At 48.1% G+C, this 24,331-nt stretch overlaps 1 protein-coding gene across 2 annotated transcripts; it reads right to left on the bottom strand.

The window, feature by feature from the left end:
* Positions 1-763: 763 nt before the first annotated feature.
* LOC119114285 (steryl-sulfatase) lies at positions 764-19,264 on the bottom strand. 2 transcript variants are annotated; one of them, XM_037238483.1, is made up of 5 exons: positions 19,244-19,264; positions 18,089-18,370; positions 3,613-3,715; positions 2,784-2,877; positions 764-2,605 (listed from the first exon to the last, which is right to left on the bottom strand). In XM_037238483.1, the coding sequence occupies exons 2-5, from the start codon at positions 18,246-18,248 to the stop codon at positions 1,256-1,258; spliced, it is 1,707 nt and encodes a 568-aa protein (XP_037094378.1). In that variant the 5' UTR covers positions 18,249-18,370; positions 19,244-19,264; the 3' UTR covers positions 764-1,255. The 2 variants fall into 2 exon arrangements, with proteins under 2 accessions (XP_037094378.1, XP_037094377.1); XM_037238482.1 differs by lacking the exon at positions 19,244-19,264 and adding an exon at positions 19,027-19,086.
* Between the last annotated feature and the right edge of the window lie 5,067 nt (positions 19,265-24,331).

The raw sequence follows: 24,331 nt of genomic DNA, 5'->3' as shown, positions 1-24,331 counted from the left end.
CCATATCCCGAGGGTGGCACGGGCCGTCCCCCCGGCCGTTATCGCAGCGTCGTGGAACGAGCCATCAAGCTGATACAGGAGCTCATCGACGGAGCCCGCGACGAAGACGAGCTACCAGCTGTGAAACAGGCGATCGAACGCCGCCACTAAACCTAATATAGGACGCTATGGATGACGCCTTCGCGCGGCACTCTTATCACAGCGCGTAGATGCACGTTGGAAGAGAAAAAGGCTTGCTGTGTGACTACGCACGCAGCAAAGCATAACTTTGAATTGCATTTGCATTTTTGTATGAAAGTGAACGGATTCTGCGTGTGTCTTATCGGGTTAATGTTTCTGTCACGACATCTCAGGGAACTTGCCGCCGGAATCGCTGGATCATGCAATGTTCAAATTATTAGTGTTTTATGGCCTTTAAGACTACCGCTCTTACTTTTTCTAGCTGGCTTCAAACTTATTTTGTATCCTGGGAAAATGAGTTTTGAAGTACCGTTTAATATCAAGTTGTGACTGCGTTATGGTCTCATGACTACATCTTTAAACGACTGTCGGGCTAAGTCCTGTAGCTCAGAATGCCAGAGATGTTTCCTTGATGCTAATTGCTGGAGTTTGGTGATATCTTGTACATTCATTTGAAACTCTGTAAAATCCTTTATGCTTCATTTTGATATTTTTTGAGATACTTGCCGAGATGAGCAGATGATTTCTACTCTCTCACAACACGTTTTCCCATGTAAATCCACAACACCAAGCATAATAACAGGTCAAGCAGATTTATTCACAAAGCCCTGCACTGTTCTCAGCGTCCTGTCACGGATGTGAAGTTCATTGCCACGCTGCGCGCAAGTCTGCATAGTTGCGGCGTTGACTGAGTGTGCAGTCCGCAGCGGAATCTGTATCGTCCCAAGACTGTACTGATTTGTACTGAGGTCATTGCACTGCATCATTGTAGTGAGAACAACGATGTAGAACATCGGGGTTGACTGCGTTACAAATTAAAACACAGGCTTACGTTAGAAATGCCGGGGAATGTTCCAGGGTGACATTAGAGTTGCGTCTCACTCCCAGCGATTGATCACCAACAAATTACTCGTCTTGTGCCCGGGATTCTGCAAATGCAGGTGGCGCCAGAGTCAAGATGGGCCTTCACGGAAATAGGCTGAAAAAGGTTGGGAGCCATGATCATCGCAGGCACAAAGATCCGACAAACGGAGTGTACTCCGGCAAACAGACTTCGTAGTGAACAGCATCGTGTTCACGGATACTTGGGGTCGGCGCAGCGACAGAATGGTGGCTGACAGCATGCTTGCAGCTGCGGCCGCCACATGTGGTCCCACCAGGTCATCTGGCTTGGCACCCCTTCTAGGCCGGCCTGGTGCTGCTCCACGGCGTTCCGCATGGTCTGCAGCACGCGCTGGTACTGCGCCGTGTCGGGCGAGAGCGGCCTTTCCTCGCTGATGTCCTGCTGGATGTTGTAGACGGCCGGCTGCGGCAGCACCAGCGAATGGTGGCACTGGCAGATGTATGGACAGCGCTGAGTGCCAGGAATCCACGGCGGCCAGTAGAAGTGCACCTTCCATGTGTGCGCCGCGTCCTCCATCCAGCGCGCCGAGTGGATCGTCGCCTTGCAGTAGTGGAAGAGGAAGCGGTGGGGGGAGACGTGCGCGGCACCCGACAGCAGCGGCAGCATGTCTCGGCCGTCAATCTCTCGGTTCGGCAGCTCCTTCGACACGTCCAGACCGGCCAGCCGCAAAGCCGTGGGCAGCAGATCCATGCTGGAGACCGGCAAGTCAACCACCGATCCGGCTGGCACGCGCGGCGGGTAGCGCACCATTGTCGGCATGCGTATGCCACCCTCCATGCCGCCCATACCCTTGCCACCCTTGAGAGGGCCATTGAAGCCGCCCTGGACGTCACCGTTGATGCCACGCTCCTCCGTGTGGCCGCCGTTGTCGGAGGTGAAGTAGACGAACGTGTTTCGGTCGAGGCCGAGGCGCCGTAGCGTGTGCAGGATCCGCCCGACCGCCCAGTCAAGCTCCAACACGCTGTCGCCGTACAGGCCGTGTCGTGACTTACCCTGGAACTCGTCCGCCACTGCCAGTGCCGTGTGCATCTTGCAGAACGAGTGCATGTGAAAGAAGGGTCGGCCGGCGCGCGCATGCGCCGCCAGCCGCTCCTCCGACTCGGCCACGAAGCGCTGTGCTAGGCCCTTGAGCCGCATCGGCTGCTCGACCACCTGCTCGTCCCGCATGATGAGTGAACTCAGGATCTTCCAGTTGGCGAAGAAGAGTGCCGTGAGCAGCGCAGCACCGGCCAGCGCCAGCGAGAGCGCGACGAGCAGCCGTGAGCGGCGACAGAAGAAGAGTGCCGACATCACTCCACCGGCCATCAGCGCGTAGCAGATGGGGAAGGTGTTGGGGTAGGCGGAGGCGTAAAGCATCTCGCCGTCGTCGCCAAAGTCCTTCAGGTTGGTCATGGGGATGCCGTAGAAGGAGTCGAAGCCGTGCGTCAGCGGGTGGTGGCAGTGATCTCCATAGCGTTGGCAGCTGATGCCCAAGTGCCACTTGCCGACGAGCGAGCTGGTGTAGCCGTGACGACCGAGCACCTGCGGCAAGAGATGTCCCGGCGTCAGTTCGCTGGGAAACGTGACCGCGTGACAGCTGTGGGCGGCGGTGAGGTCACTTGGGAGAGCGTCAGTGAGGAAGGCCCAGGCAGAAGGTGGGGGAAACAAGGCCTTTGCGCAACACGATATCGAATCAGGGTGGATAAGGAGCACATCTGACCTTAGGCAATGTGGTTTCGTTGGGCAGCAGCCCCGACTTGGACGCCGCTAGCAGGATAACGTCCCATTCGTCCGCCTGGGGCGCCAGCCCATACCTGCGGAGTAGAACACGGTCATCATGAGAACCTCTTGAGTCGCGGCCCGATCCTCGCTGCAACGGCCCTCGTGCAATGCTCAGCTGTCAGATCTCGGGTGTGGTGCCAACGAGCTTTAGGTCTCGAATACGGCACCAACGAGCTTCTGGTCTCGGGTACGGCACCAACGCGCGTCAGATCTCGAGTAGGGCACCAACGGGCTTCTGGTCTCGAGTACGGCACCAACGGGCTTCTAGTCTCGGGTACGGCACCAACGCGCGTCAGATCTCGAGAAGGGCACCAAAGGGCTTCTGGTCTCGGGTACGGCACCAATGAGGTTCAGATCTCGGGTATGCCACCAATTCAGATATCGGGCACGGCACCAATGGGCATCAGACCTCGGGCACCATCACCAGCATTTCACTCGCCCTGTCGTGGCAAACGCCGTGCAGGGTCACCACGGTATAGCCAGGCTGGTAAAATGCGTTGCGAAAGTAACGGAACAATTAGGTATCAAAATACAATATTTGTTAGCTAATATGGGGCTTATTTCAAAAGTTTCTGTGACGTCAGCAAGGTAATATTTTGTAACCCATGTTACTTTATCATTTTCAGGCAATTTGTAAGCGGACGGATGAAGCCAATTGCCAGCATAGATGCCCGTAAAAGTGGGGTCTTGGTCTCCGCACTGGTCCCTGCGAGGGGGCGGTGGGCGTCGCCGAGGCCCGCCGCTGAGCCCCGTCAAGGGTCGCTGACCTGATGGGAAGTCGGCCGGTGAGCAGGGCGGCACGGCTCGGCGTGCAGAGGGCGGCTGCCGAGAGACTCTGCTTCAGCACGGCACCCTCGGCAGCCAGCCGGTCTGCGCATCAATCAGCGTTGGGCAGAATCAACAATGCGAGCCGGAAAGAGGCACGGCGATTGTTGCAAGCCAGACGTGAACACCTCGATGCTACTGGTGTGCTCAAGGACAAATGCAAACGTGCATGGAAGCTAAGGTCTTTGGAAAGCAAAGGAAAGTCAGCTCGTCGTGTCGAAATTGGTTGCACGTTGAAGTGGCCGACAAGGTAGCAAGATAGCAAGTAGCTTTGAAACCGTGTAGCCGATACAACAAAATTATGCTTTTCTGAGAAGAATTACGTGGTATATTACGACGAATAATTTCCCTAAGTTCATAAGGCAACGTAGAGTTGCTCTACCTCGTCAATGCTTTACACCGTTTGACCTAAAACGTGCAGACGATAACGGTTATAGCAATATGATTTGGCCTGAAATAGTGCTGATTGGGGATGGGAAGATCGTTTAAGAACAGGAACCCACAAACGTGATGCTTAACACGCACCCCACTGGGTGATCAAATTGCCCATCTACTCACCCTCCTCAAGCATTTTCAGAATTATTTCTGAACAGCGCAGTGCAGCCGCGCCAAACTTTGCACAGCTGTCGAAAATTCAATAGCGGATGTTTTAAGATAAAACATCAGACGCACTGTGTAAGGTCGCTCAGACTATCGCTGTCAGCAAAGGGTATTTCTAGCCAATCGCTCAACGTGATCCAACAACGGAGTGTTGGACGAAGCCGTACATATCTGAGATAGTATATTAGACATTAAGTCAATTGAATCTAGAATTACAAATAAATCCATTGACCTAGACTCAAAGATGAAAATAGATCAGAACGAGGTCAAAGGAATATACTGCCTCCCGTAATCCCTGACGCTTATTCCAATGGAAACATAGGAACAATCTCGTAGGCATTTGGTAATCTTGATCTTATGAAAGTCAAAAGACGCCACTGAACTCATTTACATTTGCATATAACAGGTATCTAGCTTCATGTTGGTTGGGCTAGGAGTTCTGGGGACTCTTGGACACCAATATGAAGTTTGATCTTGTTTGGCCTTGTTTTTCCCCAAGGGTATGCCCAGAAGATTCAGATTTTAACATAAGTGGATTTAAGTTCAGGCCAATCTGTCTTGTTAATTTGGTGTCTCTAACCATCTTGCTTTTTGAGGTCTCAGAGAGTCAAATTGATCTCCACCCGAGCGAAGGGCATTCAGCCGGCCACCCGGGCGCGTATTAGCAATTCTCTCGACTATTTTAGCAGACGGTGGTAGTGTGAAGATGACCCTTAAGTAGATAGGCTGGTCGAATGTGAAGACTGGATGGAGCTGTGCATGCATCCACGACCTGGGAGATTCATTACGAGAGAAACGCATGGTTGCAATGTGCAGAGGCACATGCCCATTTTTCCTTTTTTATTATATACCATTACTCAAGGTTAGGTTACCAGAAGTGTCCCTTCTTCTTTCCGAGCGGCGCAATGAACCGTGCGGAAACACCAGAAGATATAAAATCAAGTCACGGCGACCCGTTAGAAATAAGGAGCAAACAAACAGAAGCAGGCGAACAGGTGGTGCAGACTCGGCAGGATTCGTGTTTTGCAACAGACAAGGACAAATCGTACATGAGAAGGATTACAGTGGTCATAGTCAAAGTCAGCTAATGTCAACCCCAGAACCGCCCAATACATTTCTAGCAATTATTCAGAATGTTATTAAAGGTTTTCACTCAGACAAGTCGGAGGGGTAATTATCTGATCATTTTCATGCTGGGTTTTGAGCCGGACCACCATACAATGATGTTTGGTGCTGGCAGGAGTGATAGTCTTTTTCCTCGGAAAAAAACAGCAGAAAAGAGATAAAGATACGTTGATATTTCGGCAACTTGCCATTATCGAAAAATATATCAAAAACACCCCTAGCTAAAAATGTATGTTGAATATCGATTCCAAAAATCTTTTAAAATCTATTAAAATGTTGTCTTCTGCTATTCGTTTCGATAAACGCATGTTGCCGAAATATAAGCGAACATATCAGCGCACAATTCCCGGGGCCAGTGTCATGAATTTGCGTAGAAGTGTATGAACATGAGAGAATCAGAACGTGATTATAAAACATGAACAGGGCTAAGTAAATGTGTCGGTTACCTTGTCATGCTTTGACAAAACGTGGGTGAAGTTCTTAATGATGGTTTTTGATCCAGGGATATCGGTGATGGTTAGGAAATATGAAATCGTAATATTATTGTTGTAATCGTATATGATGGAAATCACCCAAACTTATGAGTTGTGTATGGATCCGTGAAGTGAGTGCGTGAAGTGCGTCAGACTTATGCGTGCGAATGAATGCGTATAGGTTTGAATCGCCTCATGTAAGTTTAATTTGATTCGTAGAACTTATATTTTGAACCACATGATGCAGGATGCTACGAAGATAGACATTTATGCATCACAACTAACTTAGATTGGCTTTCAGCTTTATGGAAAGTACATATTTTCTATCAAACGAACAGCCCATTTTGCAAACTTACTAACCTGTCTAGTTGAGAAGCATAATTAAGCGTTGTTTTTTATCGATAAAGTACCTCATTTTACTAATGACTCCAATATTTCCATTTCGTATGCTTGCAACGTGATTGATGTGAGATGTGAATTTAAGAGACATTCCAATAAACTCACTACGGAATGTTTTTTTAAGTATATTTTACATATAGGTGTTTGATTGATTTTTTATTACAACAGACAATTGTTGAGATGTACATCTATCTGAAAGTGAGATGAGAGGGTCGTTAATGTCGTGCAAATGCTTTGATACATTGAGTTAAAAATATTGACCTTAAAGCAGGAGGTTAATGAAAGCAACAGAGCATTGCCATTACCTTTTTAGCACAACCACACTTCTTTCTTGAAAATCTTTGCATCGTCTTTAATGGAAGAAAGGAAAATCATGTTACTGTTGAATTGGGGCAAGTGATTGATATACATAATGAAAACAAGTGAACCTAAAGATGATCCATGGGGGTCACCATTTTTACGTTTTTGAATGACGTTAGAATATTATTGATTTGCACACGTCAAGTGCTGCCATACTAATAGGATGTCCGATTTCATGAGATTTTCGTCCAAAAGCAAATCCATAAAGTTCACGGAGTAGAGGCTTCTGTTAACAGTATCCTAAGCTTTACAAAGGTAAATACCAATCTAGCACATGTTCACCGTTTTCAAAGGCCTTACTCAGGGTATCCAAAAGAAAAAGAATCACATGAAAATGCTTTTGCTTTTCTAAAATCCAAACTGATCTTGATGAATAAGGTGATTTTGGTTTAAACGAAAGACAAGTCTATGATAAACCAGTTGCTTAAAAATTTTGGACATAGGTAACAAAACACTTAAAAGTCTATAATTACATACAAATCGTAAGCCCTCGCTCTTAAAGGTCGTGTCGGTCACGGTTTTTTTTAATGTCCAGAAGTATCCTCAATGAGAAACAACAGTTGTAGATTTGAATGGTTGATTGGAGTATTACCCCAGCACTTTTAAATTTTACTATATGTGAATGTTTTGCATTTATATTATCCACTCAAGCTTTGACATTGTTTAATTCATTTATTTCAGGAAACAATTTGGCTTAACCAGCAGGTGATAGATCTATTTCATTTTCCAAATTTAGGATTACCTGAAGGGGATGAAATGGCCCTTTGGAAATTTTGGCTTTTAACTTTCTTTCAATCGCAGTGAAAAGAACAATTCGACGACTTTGCTATATCCTGATCATCTGTGACTGCTTCATCATTTGCTTCCCCGATCCCAGCTAGAAGGGCATCGTTTTTTTCGCATTGGGTTCATAAGAGTTTGTAACGTTTTCCATGTTTCCTTGGAGCTACCAGAGTGTTCAATGAATTTATCACCATAGTAATATTTCTTGACTAATCTAAGCAAAGTTGTTAGAATATAGCAGTAAGATGTACATTTTTCATTATTTTGGGGGAATGGGGAGCTTTAATTTTTGTTCAAAGAGCTTACTCTGATGTGCCATTATGAGACATACAGGTGACACCCATGGCCTGCGGTTAACTGGCATCAGGTTAACTCGCGTCCACCACAAGGGCACGAGCGGGGCTGGGCGGGTGGCCAGTCTCACTGCTTTATTTCAGCCAAAGCGGCAAATGTCTGATACATGGTGAAGGCGGCTTTCGATGGTTTATGGGCTCGGTCGAATGAAATTAAGGTGCTCAGCTTTATTATGCTGTTGGGATGTTTGCTCCAAGTTTTAACTAAATCGCACCTTATGGACTATGTTAAGTGTTGCCATGGCATTCATTCACATTTGTTATCGGTTAAATCGCAAAGTGGTATCTGCTTTGCGAAGGCGGATTTGCTTCTCCCTATTTCTTGGCACAGTACGTGATGAGATGCAGAACTGAACTGGCTGCGTAGGAAGAGTCATAGTAACAGTCGGCACGCCTCAATATCATACCAACAGTCGCCTAGCGAAGGGGGAGAGCCACACTTGTCCAAATACTATTTACTTCGAGGGTGTGTGTGCCTGTCTGTCTGCCCGGCCAGTTTTGCGGTGCGTCGTCCACGGGCCGAACGGCGGGTCGCTGGATGATGCATTTTTGACACGACGAGCAGGCGCACGAGGCTGTTTTCCACAGGTGACTCGCGAGCCGCTGCGGCCCGAGGATCGGGCCTGGCGCGTGCCGGAACGGTCGTTTTAAGCCCATTGGTTTTGCCCAGGCCGGCCGAAAATGTGACCAGCGACACTAGTTTGCTGCCAGACCCTCGGTCCCACGTGTCATGTGTCAAGTGCACGGCAGCGTCCAAAATGGGCGTACCGCGTTTAACGTTTTGTCACGTTTTATACCGCATTTCAGCTGCCAGAGCTAATCCAGTTTCAAAACCCCGACCAACGTACCATCACCTATTAATGCGTACAACACGAACTTGTGCGACGCACGGTTGTGCTGATAGCCGTCGGGCAAGCCGAAAATATGGACATTTGTAAAAACGGTGCTAGGTACAAAACACTGTCCTTGAAACTGTGGCCAGAGCCGTGACGAGATTTACATCACGGCGCGCACCGATCTCTTGTCTTTACTTATCACCCATATATCTGTTATTATGTGCTCCGTTTCCTTCATACACGAACAAATGACTAATCGCCGGTCGCCAGTATTTCAAGTAAAACGACAAAACGCGCGTGAGTGACATGTTGTCGGCGTCCGACAGCCGTCAGACATTCATTCATTCTTTCATTCATTGTGTGTGGGAAAGGCGAGCCATAGTGACGAACAAACGAAATCCGAGCTCCTTGCGTTAAGAAATCTTAAAGAAGTCGCACACATCCAGTGAAGTGTGATTTGCAACAGGATCAATAAGAGGGCCCACGAATTGCAATATTCTTTCAGCAGAACCCTCCGATATGGTAACACAACACTCTCAACAACTTTGCAGTGTGTGTTTTGAAGTCATTGAAGAGTCCGACTTCAATGGAGATGCGTTGTCGGCGAGGAACAGGCCAACTAGACTGCATGACTAGCATGACTCTGCACAAGGGTCACAATGGATTCATGGAAAACGTGACACTGTTCAAAAGTCAGCATATCCCTAACGGCACTTATTTGCGTCATTCCGAAACCCCCTGAAGGGAAAGCTCCATATTTGAAGATATTGTGGCAAGCATCAATTATGAAGAAACAACGTCACTTCTAACTATTGGTAAAATTTCAAGTGGAAAGATAGGGGTTTAAAAAGCTTCTGATTCGCCGAGCATGATCGGTGACAAGAGCTGACACTTTTGCGAACTAATTGGTGATAAAACTGCGAGAATGGAAACAAATTTCAACAGACTAGACCATATTACAACTTACTATGCCCGCCAGGCGAAAATCAAAGCTCAGTAATGATCTGTGCCCGTTAACACACGCCCGGGTGACCGGCTGGATACCCTTCGCTCGAGTAGTGGGGGTCAATTTTTGAACTCCCCCCGTAAGATCTCGGGAGCTAAGAGAGCTAGAGACACTTAATTCCCAAGGTGTATTGACCTGTACGTGAACTCACTGAGGTCAAAATTTGAGGTTCCTAGGTCATGACCTTTGGGTCAAGTAAGGTCAAACAAGGTCAAGTTCTAGGCTGGTCTTCAAAGTGCACCAGAACCTAGATAAATGTTTCTAAGCAAAATGTCACCGAGCTCATTTAAAGCTAGTGACCTTGTTTGACCTTTTGAAGGTCATGGTGAGCAAAATCCTACAATACTTCTTTGAGTTTTGTGTTTGAATAAGATGCAAACATTACGCTAGGCAGTATGTTCCTGAAAACAAAATGTTGACCTGGACCCTTTTAGATCAATGACCTATTCTGACCTACAAGAAGTCTATGGAAGATGTAAAATGTTGTTACTGCCATCAATAAATTCGACATGAGCACCGAAAACTATCCGGTACAGGAAGCCCTAGAGTAATAAAACAGGATGGTTTTGGTATTGGTCTGACGTTCATACTTGGCCTTAGGCCAACGTAATTTGCTCATTTAATTGTTCTGTTTCCTAAGAAAGCATCTCAGAGATGTGTGGCTTTGTCTAACATTTCGTTGTTGTATCAGATTGAACGATTCCCTAGAAATTGACCGCTGAAACCCTGGCCTGACTTTGACCTGCCATAGGTCAGCTATCTTACATGGTAAATCTAAATTTTTGCATCAAACGATTTGCTATTCAATTTTCTACAGCTCTGCAAAATTTGGCGTGGCTACGCCGCGCTTTTCGGAAACCATTCTGGAAAAGCTTTTGGGGGTCAATTTGACACCTCACAAACCGAGCGCGTGTTAACGCTTGTAGCGTAAGCATGTGTAGAAAACTTGTTCAAGCGTTGACTTTTCGCTGTATGAGCAAGTTGAGCCATGGTATGCTGGAAAACAAAGTAACTTTAAACGGGATGGTTTTTATCAAGTGCCAAAATAATTACAACTGACACTATATCAGTGCCGACGTCACAGATCGGTGATGACACAGTAGTTTTCCAATGTCCCTCAGATCAGTGCTTTTTCACAGATTGTTCAGCGAAGACTCACTTCACATACTAAACAGTATAAAATACCAAATAACTGGGCTTATTGCTAATCGTAAGGATTCTGGCTGGCCGCAGCATCTTGCGACGAAGTACCAGTACCAGTTTGCTACGCAGCGTTTTAAAGCGTCGTGCCATGTGAGACAGATGGGCTCGAACACTCGCCGAGTCGTAATTCATAGGGCTCAGCGCAAGACTGGGCTGTTGTTGGTTCTGTTCATGCCATGATCAGCGGAATGGCCAGAAGAACGCAGTTAAGCGTCAGCTTTTTCATGTAATAGAGTTAAAAAGCCCTTCCGATCTAGGGGGATTGTTGTTTGTGGATGCATGAGCGCTAGCTTCAGAGGTAAACGGAGGACGCTGGAGCGACGCATGCCAAATATTCATTCGGGGCTCACTGTCACTGAATGGAACCGCGGCTTTGAGGTAAGAGGCTGAGCATCACTGGTGAAGGCCTGTCACACTGCCCGTCGCACCATTGACTTGACGTACTGATCTGTCATCATGTTACGTATAAAGCTAGATGAAGGCGCTGGACGTGTTTAAAATATCTTGTTTGTATCTGTTTGTACCAATTTTGTATGGGTTTTGCTCTAAACGATTGAGATCATGTTAGGAAGTGTCAGTTCGGCACCAGGAACGACCGTGCGAAGATAGTGAAGATCACTTACGCTTCCAGCTGATTGTACGATGACGTCACGAAACCAAAAGTGATATTGCTGTGTCAGGTGCTTGTGGAAGCATTGTATCGGTAAATTCAGGGCTACAGGGATGTAGTTTTGCAAAATGCGTAGGGCTGAGGGATGAAGGGAGGGGGGGGGGGGGGAGTCGAGAAATAAATATCTGCGGCTGCCTCCGAAATGCTCTCGAAACAGTTTTCTACACAGATTTGAAGCACTTTCTTTTTACAGTTGAGAGCAGGGGTGTACTTTCTTAAAATTGGCTTGGGGGCTGAATTCTTGATATTACTATTGATTAAAAGTAATGCTTGAAAAACGATAGCCGAACATAGGAAACTGCATTCAAGGACAGGCAAAACCATGCCTCTCCTTCACTGAATAGAAAACTTAACGCATCACGGCTGGTTATCTTAAGTATGTCTTTATCTGAAAATTATATCATTTAAGTCTCAAACACTATTCAGTGTTTGAAAGACAGCAAATAATGCTTGATACGTGTACGGATAGGGGTCAATTTGAGCCGACAAAGGTTTGTCCGGCAGGATTCCCGAACGGCGCGGTGTAGCCGCGCCACGATTTGCATAGCTGTACATAATTAGATAGCGGATTGTCTGGTATCAAAAAACCTCATATACATTGTAAGGTCGTTGACCTACGGCAGGTCAAAGCCAGGCCAATAATTTAGCGAAGTCGAGGTCCAGGGCATTGTTCAATCGAATGCAGCAACGGAATGTTAGACGAAGTCGTACACCTCTGAGATACTTTCTTAAGCAACACTATAACTGAATACAAGAATTCCATTGACCCAATGTCAGATATGAAGGTCAGACCAAGTTCAAAGCAAGCCTGTTTTAATACCAGAGGGTTTGTTGTACGAGGTTGTTTCTGGTGCTCATATCAAATTCCTCGATAACAGCAACCGCATTATGCGTGTTCCATGGACCTCTATAAGTTCACAACAGGTCACTGACCTAAAATGGCCCAGCTAAGCATTTTATTTCCAGGAACATTGCCTAGTGTGATATTTGTCACTTATTCAAATGCAAAACTCATTGCAGTCTTTTATGATTCTGGTCACCACAACCTTTAAAAGGTCAAAAAAGGTCGCTGACCTTTAATGAGTACGTGACCTTTTGCTAAGAGCAGGTATTTAAGCTCTCGGGCACTTTGAAGACCAATCTGAAATTTGACATTATTTGATCTTAGTTGACCCGAAGGTCATAACCCAGGGAACTTGAACTTTCACCTGAGTAAGATAACGTACGAGTCAGTACAGCATGAGAGTTTGGTGTCTCTAGCTCTCTTAGTTCCTGAGACTTCAGGGCGGTTAAGTTGATCCCCCACCCGAGCGAAGGGCATCCAGTCAGCCACCTTTTAAGTGCAACTTAATTCCCGAAACAAACATATTTGATAGTTATGCCACATGGCATCCATTTTCCCGTTTTGCGGTTTATTGCATCAAGAGGCACGTTGCAACAGTTTCGTAAATATTTAGGTCCAGGTGACGGCTCAGACGGCTGGAAATTTCCTCGGTGACAGAAAAGACACTTCCCTCGCCCTCGTCGAAAGGACTGCCGCACACAACAAAATGTGTCTTTTGAATAAATGTGCATTCCATGCGTCGCTATCTGATTGCGTCATGAAACGTTTGCTTCATGACACAGTCAAATATGTACTGATCAAACATGTACTAGTGGGTAGTGGCTATAAAGTCCATGGAAGATGTATAGCGCAGCTTCTGTTAGAAATTGAGCGCAAGAAGGCCTGAGCGCCTGAGAAATTGAGCGCCAGAAAATCCCCTTAGAGCAAGCCCTTGAGTAATAAAACAGGCTGGTTTTTTGACCTTGGTCTGTCGTTATTGCCTGATCCTAGGTCAATATAATTTGTTCATTTAACTGTTTTGTTGTCTAATAAAGTATGTCACGGCTGTGTGGCTTTGTCCAACACTTCGTTTATGCATCGAAATGAACGATTTTCTAGAAATTGGTTTCGCTGAGTCCATAGCCTGATTTTGGTCTGCCGTGGCCCAGCGACCGCACAGGGCATATCGGAATTTTTTTATATCAAACGATCTGCTATTCAGTTGTCCAAAGCTATGGACAATTTGTCGCGGCTATGCTGCGCCGTTCGTAAATCATTCCGGAAAACATTTGAGTGGTCAATTTGACCCCCACCCGAGCTCGTTTTAAAGAAGTTTGCACGAAAAAGCCTGCAAACATTCGCTGGAGTGTTGCTCAGAAACTTGAGGGCTTTAGGTCTTGGGTTGTATGTCTTTCATTAGACTTAGGTCTGTTAGTGGGGAAGCCCACGACATTTTGAGCACATGCGCCCGGTTAGCCTATTGACTGGTACTCGGGTAGGGTAGGTGGTGCGGGCTCAATTCGACCACACTGAAATCTCAAAGATTATTAAAGGTAGATATGAAATTCTCAGGATAGGTAGGTCGATGTGTAAAGTACTTGTGCAAAAGTCTGGGACACTTAGGTCACGACGCTGGAGTCAGATACAATGAAACAAGGTCAAATTCCAGATCCATGTCCGAAACACCGTCAGACTACCTCATACAACCACCTTAAGCCGAGGTTCCTCCTCTAGACGAAAGGTCATTGGTGTTTGCTCCAGGTCAGTTACCTGATTTAACCCTGTTCAACCTTCAGAATGTCATGTTGTCCAGAACCTACGAGTTTTAATTTTGAATCTAGTTAAGTGTCAGTAATTATATTAGAAGGTATGCTCCTAACAAGAAGAGTCTGACGGGGCTATTCTAGACTTCTAATCCCCTCTGGCCTTTATGAGATCCGTAACACGTGAGTTCACGCCCCTAAGGTCAAGGAATCGAATCGAACATCAAAATGCATTTTATGAAGTGATCTCCCAGTTGGAAAGCAATTTCGTCTTGCCAACAGTCAGACCATCATATCTGACCCATGTTGAATAGAATAGTCGTAAAACTAAGTTTAATCGTCAAAATGACTATCCCCAAAGATTTCGTCCAATACTCCGTTTCTCATCACCTCGAACGCTTTCCTAGGAATTGTCTTCGCTGACAGCCAAGGCTTACCCTTAACCTGCCATAGTTCAGCGACCTGACAAGCCATATCTAAATGATTTTTACACCGAATGATCGGCCATTGAAAACCTTGTTTCCCCAAACTGCAGGCATCGTGGCTACTTTTAGATACCGAAATTTGAAGCAATGATGCCCCATAACTAAGCTAGAGAGTATAAATGTAGCTCAAAAGACGCTTTCCCGCATCAGGAGACCCGTTTTCAGGACCACAAGGCAACCTTTATGGAAGGGCTAACTCATCTTCTAAATCAGTAGGCCCAATATTGTGTTAAAAAGCCTCTTTCCCGGCTCGGGAGGCACCTGTTACGAACTAGGGGGCCCTGTTCTGCATTAGAAGGCACGCTCTACATTCAGGATGCCCGATTTCTGGAAGAGAAGGGCCATTCCGTGCATGAGAAGGTCGAGTTCTTGATCAGGATTCTCTGTTTTGGGATAGCAATGCCTCTTGGCCAGATTTAAAGACATTTTCGTGAATCAGCAACATCCCATTGTATACATCAGGAGGCTCTTTTCTTTAACAGGTAGGCGTATTTTAGGACAGCAATAGCCTTGGCTAGATGATCAGAGCGCCTCCATCGTTAAATTCTGCAACTATCGACACTGATGTATTTAGATGCGAAGCTTGTTACAATCCGATAAGTGGGAGCATGCACTCATTGCCCCATCCCCCTTGAATATGACACCACCCGAAAGGCCTCTCTGTGAAGAGGCTCATTTTGTTCAGGAAGCCCCTGGAAACCCTTGCTCCCACCATCCCCACGAAATCAAAATCCGTGGTGCTCCCACTACCCACGGTGACGTCACTGGGAATCACTTGCTGGATCTCACATCAACAACCCAGAGGCCATTTTGATTTTTAACGATTGTCAAGTCAGGGGCTGACTGTCTGGGCCGGGTTTGAACGTGATACCATGTCCGAGATGTGTTGAAAAGGCTCTTTTAGTAGCGGAAGCTACTGATATGCCAGGGTTTTTCCGCGCTGAACGCGCGGGTTATGGATCGCAGTTGACGCTGTCGCCGACCCACAGCACGACCTTTGCACTTTCCGGAGGTGTACCAACTGGTCGACCCAGGTTGGTTGTCGTGTATTCAGCTATAGTGTTTAAGGTCTCCTGTGGTTTTTTACGAGGCTGGTGATGTCGATCAACCTGTTAAACTGCAAGCTGATCTCGCAGTTCGAATGTCAATGTGACCAAGTCGCTATAGTCAATTTTTGTGGAGTTTTTAGTTATTTTTTGTCGAGTTGGGCCAGTTTTGCCGAATTTTCATTTATGGCTAAGACCGTTTGGCCCTGTAGTCGACGTGGTCGGTTTGCTGATGCTGGGCAGTTTGGTGCGGTCAGCGTGGCAAAGTGCCTAATGGTGCAGTAAGAAGGGATGAGTTGAAGTGTCGAACCTGACCTGGCTTGTAATTTAACTCTCTGGTCCATATGTTTTGTTTGCTGGATAGTTGGCTCAGCAAATGACCGATCTCCCATGGTTTGAATGTTTTAATGACCAAAATGCACCCTGATCCGTCCACATTTTGTGTTTGTCTTATCAAAAGGAACGCAAGCTAACAGGTGCGACGGTCTGTTGATCACACCTATTTTGGGAATGCGAGGTGAGCAAATGCGATTCATCTACAGATTTCATCGTAATCTCAGTTTATTTGTTTTAAACTCAGAGTACCATAAGCAGGTCAAATTGATAACCACCAGAGTATTAAAAGACTCCTGTAAAGGAATATGACACCATTGCCCAAAACGGCACCGTGCAGAGGTACGATTTGGCCGACCCTGCACTGGAGTTTAGTTGGGTGTAATCCCTTCGGTGTAAAAGTACTCCTTGAATACTAATCAAAAGTCATTGAAACCGCTCCCTAGAACGACATCCCGCAGGGATGCGATTTGGTCGACCCTGCAGATGGGGTTTTTAGGCGTGTTTTTTTTTTCTCTCTCAGTGCATGGTTCGAAGGAAGTCCCTCGGGCAGGGTAAACCACAGTAGTGGAGGACTCCCAGATGACCGTAGTCTTGTGGCGCCACTGGCCTCTCTCCTTCATGTCTAGTCATGGAAAAGGCTATTGCTAGCCGAACTAGGCTCCATTCCCAGCCAAACACAACATCATGTCCAAGATGCGTGTCTGGCATTGCACTTTTAACACGCGCTCGGGTGGGAATCAAATTGACCCCCGAAGGTTTTTCCAGAAGTGGTTTCCGAACGGCGCGGCGCAGCCGCGCCAAATTTTGCATAGCTGTAGCCAATTAAATAAACAGATCGTTTGGCGTCACAAAATTAGACGTACCTTGCAAGGTCACTGACCTATGGCATGTCAAAGTCAGGCCATGGTTTCAGCGAAGTCAATTTCTAAAGAATCGTTCAATCTGTTGCAACAACGAAATGTTAGATGAAGCCATACATCTCTGGGATGCTTTCTTAGGCAACAAAAATATTGAATGAGCAAATTACGTTGACCTAAGTCAGGTATAAAGTTTAGGCCAAGGCCAAACTAGCCTCTTGTATACTCTGGGAACTTGTTGCATGGGATAGTTTCTGGTGCTCATTTCGAATTATTGATAGCAGGAACCGTATTATACATCTCCCATGGACTTTTTACAGGTCAGAATAGGTCATCGACCTAAAATGATCCAGGTTGACATGTTGTTTTTAGAAACATAGTGCCTAGTATAATCCTTGTCGCTTGTCCAAATGCAAAGCTCAGAGCAGTCTCGTAGGAGTTTGGTCATAATGACCTTCAAAAGGTCAAACAAGGTCACTGACTTTAACTGAGCATGTGATCCTTTGCTTAGGAACAGCTAGCTAGGTTCTGGGGACACTTTGGAGACCATCCTGGTATTTCATCTTATTTGACCCGAAGGTCGTGACCAAAAAATCTCAAGACTTTGACCTACCTAAGTGGGTTCACGTACAGGTGAATACACCCTGTGAATTTGGTGTCTCTAGCTCTCTTAGTTCCCGAGATCTCAGGCGGGTCAAATTGACCCCCCACCCGTGTGAAGGGTATTTAGCCGGCCACCCGGGCGCGTGTGAAGTAAAGGCAAGCCACTGTGACTCCTTTCTCATCTGTTTTCCTTTCTCGGTGACCTCTGACTGTCGATGATCGCTGATGCGACACTCTGGCAGAGGCTCAGAGCGTGTGCTCACGCACTGCCTGTCAGGTGTTTTCAACCCTAGGCATCACGTTCATGCGTCAAAAGTACCAAGTACCGTCTAAAACACCTGTAAATCTCCAGTCCGTGGCAACTATGCCATGATAGCATGTCAGCCACTCCCATCGTTTTCTTTAGACAAGGGCTGCTTGGTCGCATGGTCTGGACCATGTTTATCTGGAACCATGGTGTGTTCCACACCATCGCATACCAGCAACTTCTTGTGATGGAACGCTCAATGACACATTCACAGTCACAGTCTCGACGCAGTCACAGACCAGTCAGTCACAGCAAGGGAATGGTTGCCCCGTTCGTGTGTGCTTGTGAGGAATCGTGTGGGCACGATGGCATGGTGACATGGACCAGGCTCGGTAAGCAATCAGCACGTGATCTGCCCGCCGGGGGGCAGCCCTGCAGCTGCGGACTAACCGATGTTCGGCGTGGGGATGCTGGTGTTGCCGAACGGCCCGATGTCGCCGTAGCCGAGATCATCGACGAGCAGCACCAGGAAGTTGGGGCGGTTGTCGGCGGCGGCGACGGTCGACGCCGCGTAGAAGACCGTCGCCAGCAGCAGGAGCGGCCAGCGCATGGCGACACCGCCGGCCTCGGGCGCACGTGGAGGTGACGAGCTACGCTGCTCACCCGGCCGCTCGAGCGCAGCTGAAGGTAACGAGCTACGCCGTTGACCCGACTGCCGTAGCTGAGACCTCGCTGAGAAGTTTGAGTGACCGTCAATAACGATGGCGCTGCATTTATCAACTGCATTATTGGCATATTGTCATGTCAAAGGGCTTCGATTAGACGTGGACGGCCGCTGCTCTGCGCCAAGCATCGCTGAAACCTGGCGACCAACTCCCGCGGGTGGTACATACACCCCTGCTACGTTCATGACTTTTAAAATGCTGTAATCAAAACAAGTTGAAAATAACTCGGCTGGTACGCCATTAGTCTCCGACTCTTGACCACTGAGGGGTTATCGGGGTCACGCGACCTGACCCTCGACCTGGCTCCGCGTGTCGGCCGGTCACCCGTTTGGCTGATAGGGGGGTGGCTCCATGCCGGAGTACGCGAGTACAATGCGTGCATGTTTTGATGACGTAGCTACCTTGTCATGTCACTGGGGCTTTACGACGCACTCAGCTGCTGAGGCTATATGGCGTCGCCTGCCTCTCCCTCTGGCAGGAAGGACGGACACCGCCTGGAATCGAACCCCGTACCTCTGGTTTCCCAGACGCTACCCCGGCGTGATAAGCCTAACACCAAAGACGACACCGCTGACGTGATTGATTAATAAACCAGCGAGTCCGTCCTTCGATAAATGCTCTGGCAGATCCACAGGGCACCGAGTGCCGGGTAATCCAACTCACGTGAGCCGCCGCTGGCGCCGGTGTGCTGCGGATAAGCCCACCGACACTATCCCACTCTCGGCAAGTCTTTACTCTGTGACGTCACGATCAAGAGCGTGCTGAGTGACTCTCCGACGACTGCGGGCAGAAATGAAAAGCCGCTACCGCGGCTGGGCCCCTGGCATTGCACTGTCCGGTCGTCTGGACATTCACTGCGCACCCGTTGTGTTTCACTTACCGCTCGGTTTTGGGGGAGTTTGCCGGCACTCCTGCTTAACTGTTGACCGGGGTCGCGAGACCGGACCCTCGGCCTGGCTCTGCGGGCCGGCCGACCACTTGTTTGTCTGATCGGGAGGCGGTTGGACGCCGGCGCGGACTGTGCTCGGTTCAAGGCCAGCCTTTGCAAACAGCGTTAACTCGCGTTGAGAAGTAGCCGAATGAAAGCCAGGAATGTATCCTGTTGTTTGCTGATAAAGATGCTGTTTGTTATGTCCGTTTGTCACAAGTCACGAAGTGTCACATTGTGACGGTGGAGGTCATTGTCCGGTTACCAAGGCAGACTGAATCACAAGTGTGGTTCTTTACGTTATATCGCAATGATATTATGGAATGGTGCAATAGAAGCGTGAAGGAATGGCGCACTTTCGACAGTTAGGCCAATGTCATGACACGTCCGACTTTTTTTCTGTTCAATGTCCTAGCGACAAACAAAATAAACGATGAAGATGCGCATGGAAGTGCCCGTTAACCACAACTGACGCAACAAAAATAAGCTTTTTATGTATATATATATATATATATATATATATATATATATATATATGTGTGTGTGTATTTTACTGGCGCTTTGTCACTTTGTTGTGTAGTTGACATGGTGATTGTACCTTACGTCACGGCAGACAATGCATTACAGAAACACGCGCCAAGCGGGATAGGTATTGTACAGGTTATATACAGTGATGTCATGACGTAATGGCTTCTGGTACGTTCACCTCGGTGTTATTCAGAACTGATTGAAGGTGCAGGATCAGTTCGAGCTGAATCGTAGTAATTAGTTCGACTTCAAACACAATGGACGTAAAAGCAAGGCAGATATCAAAACGTTCGTTAGCCCAAGCTACCGAAACGCAGGACTTACCTGTTGCATTTCAGTGTTCCAGTCAATGCTCCTTTCCACTTAACTGTTCGGCTTGAGGGCGAGGGTTCGTCCTTTAAAGAGCAGGGGACGTCTGTTGGAGAGCGGGCGAACGTCGACCAGAGATGAAGGGGGGGGGGGGGGGGTCGTCGTCGGAAGGAGAGCGGGCATTATGTCGGCTGGAGAGCGGGGATGCGTCAGCTTGAAAATGAGGATGCGTCGGCTAGAGAGCGGGAGTACGCTGGCTGGAGAGCGGGGATGCGTCGGGTGGAGAGCGGGGATGCGTCGGGTGGAGAGCGGGGATGCGTCGGCTGGAGAGCGGGGGATGCGTCGGCTGGAGAGCGGGGATGCGTCAGGCTGGAGAGCGGGGATGCGTCGGGTGGAGAGCGGGGATCCGTCGGCTGGAGAGCGGGGATGCGTCGGCTGGAGAGTGGGGATGCGTCGGGTGGAGAGCGGTGATGCGTCAGCTTGAAAACGAGAATGCGTCGGCTGGAGAGCGGGACTACATCGGCTGGAGAGCGGGGATGCGTCAGCTGGAGAGCGGGGATGCGTCGGCTGGAGAGCGGGGATGCGTCGGCTGCGGGCGGGCGAACGTCGAGCCGACGTCGGCCCGACATGCATGTCGGCTGGACATTGGCATATGCGGGCATCGTTCGGGCCGATATTGGCATGTTGACTGGGTATCCAGCAACTGCCTGTGGCGCCTGCCAAGTGCAACTAACGGCCCAGGGGAATCAGTAGCACCAACAGCCCGTATTGCTGGACACACTATGGCGCCAGCCAGCCGACTCTGGGCAGAAATGAAATACTGATACCGTGGCTTGTGCCCTGGTATTGTGCCGCCCGGTCGTCTGGACATTCATGGCGCACCTGTTGTGTTTGGCTGACCGCTCGTTTTTCGGGGAGTCTGCAGGCACTCCTGCTTAACTGTTGACCGGGGCCACGCGACCGGACCCTCGGCCTGGCTCTGCGGGCCGGCAGGCCGCTTGTTTGTCCGATCGGGAGGCGGTTGGACGCCGGCGCGGACTGTGCTCGGTTCAAGGCCAGCCTTTGCAAACAGCGTTAACTCGCGTTGAGAAGTAGCCGAATGAAAGCCAGGGATGTATCCTGTTGTTTGCTGATAAAGATGCTGTTAGTTATGTCCGTTTGTCACATGTCCCGAAATGTCACATTGTGACGGTGGAGGTCATTGTCCGGTTAACAAGGCAGACTGAATCACAAGTGTGGTTCTTTACGTTATATCGCAATGATATTATGGAACGATGCAATAGAAGCGTGAAGGAATGGCGCATTTTCGACAGTTAGGCTAATGTCGTGACACGTCCGACTTTTTTCTGTTCAATGTCCTTGCGACAAACAAAATAAACGATGAAGATGCGTATGGAAGTACTCGTTAACCACAATTGACGCAACAAAAATAAGCTTCATATATATTTTTACTGGTGCTTTGTCACTTTGTTGTGTCGTTAACATGGTGATTGTACCTTACATCACGGAAGACAGTGCATTACAGAAACACGAGCCAAATCAGATAGGTATTGTACAGGCTATATAAAGTGATGTCATGACGTAATGGCGTCTAGTACGTCCACCTCGGTGTTATTCAGAACTGATTGAAGGTGCAGGATTCGTTCAAGCTGCGTCGCAGTTAGTTTGAGTTCAAACACAATGGATGTAAAAGCAAAGCAAGGTAATGATATCAAAACGTTCGTTAGCCTACGCCACTCAAACGCAGGACTTACCTGTTGCATTTCAATGTTCTAATTAATGTTTCTTTCCACTTAACTGTTCGGCTTGAGGGCGAGGGTTCGTCAGTTAGAGAGCAGGGGACGTCCGCTGGAGAGTGGACGAACGTCAACTAGAGATGGAGTGGAGGGGGGGGGGGGGGGGGGGGGGGGCGTCGGCTGAAGTGCGGGCGAAAGTCGGGTTGTCATCGGCCCGACATGCATGTCGGCTGGACGTTAGCGTACGCGAGCATCAGTCGGGCCGATATTGGCACGTTGATTGGGTACCCAGCATCTGCCTGTGACGCCTGCCAAGTGCAACTAACGGCCCAAGGGAATCAGTTGCACCAACAGCCCGTATTGCTGGACACATTATGGCGCCAGCCAAGAAATTTACGCCACGTGTAGGGGATGCAAATGCCATTTATATGCAAAGTTCCTTTACAATCATGCATGTATGTATATGCACATATATGTATACATACATACATACATATATGTACATACATCTCTCTCTCTACTCTCTCTCTCTCTCTTCTCTCTCTCTCTCTCTCTCCTTCTTCTATCTCTCTCTCTCTCTCTCTCTTCTCTCTCTCTCTCTCCTCTATCTCTCTCTCTCTCTCTCTCTCTCTCTCTTCTCTCTCTCTCTCTCTCTCTCTCTCTCTCTCTCTCTCTCTCTCTCTCTCTCTCTCTCTCTCTCTCACCTCTCTCTCTCTCTCTTCTCTCTCTCTCTCTCTTCTTCTCTCTCTCTCTCTCTCCTCTCTCTCTCTCTCTCTCTCTCTCTCTCTCTCTCTCTCTCTCTCTCTCTCTCTCTCTCTCTCTCTCTCTCTCTCCTCTCTCTCTCTCTCTCTCTCTCTCTCTCTCTCTCTCTCTCTCTCTCTCTCTCTCTCTCTCTCTCTCTCTCTCTCTATCTAGCAACTCAAATATTGAGTTGAATTGCAATGGCCCAGGTCCTAGATCACAGAATGAGTCGTAAGACTCATTCTGTGATCTAGGACCTGGGCCATTGTGTCCTGGGCCATTGTTGGGCCATTGAGAAAAGTGTCCTATTCTCCATGACGTCACGCAGAACCTTTGCCAGACGTGTTCGCAGAGTGACATGATCTCTGTTTATATCCTCGCACCTTTCGTACCAATAAGAGCGTATACGAAGCACCAGCATATACCCTCACACGTACTACGCGTGCCACTAACAATGGAAATCCGGTGACTTATGCTGTCTGTAATGCACAGCACTCCTTTCTTCATCCATCGCCGGTACTGGACGAGTAAACTGACTTGTTTGCACGTCATCCTGTTGCTCGCAAGACTTGCTTCTACCTGTGCTATACGCTGCTGTTAGTGAAATAATATCATTGCTTCAAGCTATATTTCGGACACGACCGTCGCCAATCCAAAACGCGAGAGCTCATCTTGTCCCACCAGATATCAAACCAGATCAATAGAGCGCGCCGTATCTGATTAACGCCACGTATGAGGGGGCATTAATGATGATGCTGCCTGGCAGATCCCGCTGGTAGCTGGTTTTGCTCAAATCACGCCGTGAGCGAAGTCTTCGTTAATCACCAGGGCAGGCTGGGAGTGAAAGTGTCACAAAAGGATGTGAAGAGCATTTTAAACATGCATGCCATCGCTTCTGGCTGAATGCCGCAGAGCACAATCGGCCGTGGGCTTCGCCTGGCGTTTGGCTGTCATCTCGGGCGTGCTGGCTAACACGCGCTTGGGTAGGGGTGGAAATTCACCCTCTCCCCTGAAGGCTTCCTCCAGAATAACCGGGGATCCTGCTTTATGGGTAGTTTCTGCTCTCATATGTCTTGATAACAGGGACCACAATTGACATATTTGATCGTCGAAGACTTGACGAATGACATTGTGGGTCGTACCATTGATGTTCAGGGTAGGACCAAGATGACCGAGATCAATTATTTGCTTTTGGAATATAACTCCTAGGATAATCCTTGACGCTTTTTGAAATTCAGAGATCAAAACATTGCCGTGGGGTTTTGGTCATCATGACCTAGTAGAGTTCCAGCAAGGCTACTGACAGAAATGAGCACCAGTGATATTTTGCCTTGAGCATGTATCTAGCTTCGAGACTGTTGTATGGGGAGATCTGGGCGCACTCTGAGGGCGAGTAACTGGCTTGAAGAACGTAGCTAATCGCTAGTTTTTTTTTTAAAGCGCTGTGCGTCGGTTCTAAGGATCTGCCGTGGAGGACGTCCATGGCAATAGCGTTAAAAAGACATGCCGATCTAGGAGGCTTGCTTTTTTGTGGATACCCGAATTGCGGCTTCAGGGGTCAACGGAGGACAATGGAGCGAGGCATGTCAAGGACTCGTCTAGGGGTTCCTGCTGCTGAGAGGAACAGCGGATTTGAGGTAAGATGCCCATTGCCGAGCATCGCTGGTGCAGGCCTCTCACACTGCCGGTCGCACTTCAGGCTTAACGTTCTGACCAGCGGACAGGC

The sequence above is a fragment of the Pollicipes pollicipes genome, unplaced genomic scaffold (genome assembly GCF_011947565.3).
Source record: "Pollicipes pollicipes isolate AB1234 unplaced genomic scaffold, Ppol_2.1 Scaffold_7262;HRSCAF=8765_pilon_pilon_pilon, whole genome shotgun sequence".
NCBI classification, from domain to species: domain Eukaryota; kingdom Metazoa; phylum Arthropoda; class Thecostraca; order Pollicipedomorpha; family Pollicipedidae; genus Pollicipes; species Pollicipes pollicipes.
This window is presented reverse-complemented; position numbering and strand designations above follow the sequence as displayed.

What these genes read in the sequence shown, in the direction of transcription:
- LOC119114285 (XM_037238483.1), bottom strand. Translation starts at nt 18,248, where the DNA reads ATGCGCTGGCCGCTCCTGCTGCTGGCGACGGTCTTCTACGCGGCGTCG. An exon ending in CATCCCCACGCCGAACATCG is followed by an intron (nt 3,716 to 18,088) that starts GTTAGTCCGCAG and finishes ATTGATGCGCAG; the next exon opens with ACCGGCTGGCTGCCGAGGGT. An exon ending in ACCGGCCGACTTCCCATCAG is followed by an intron (nt 2,878 to 3,612) that starts GTCAGCGACCCT and finishes TCTACTCCGCAG; the next exon opens with GTATGGGCTGGCGCCCCAGG.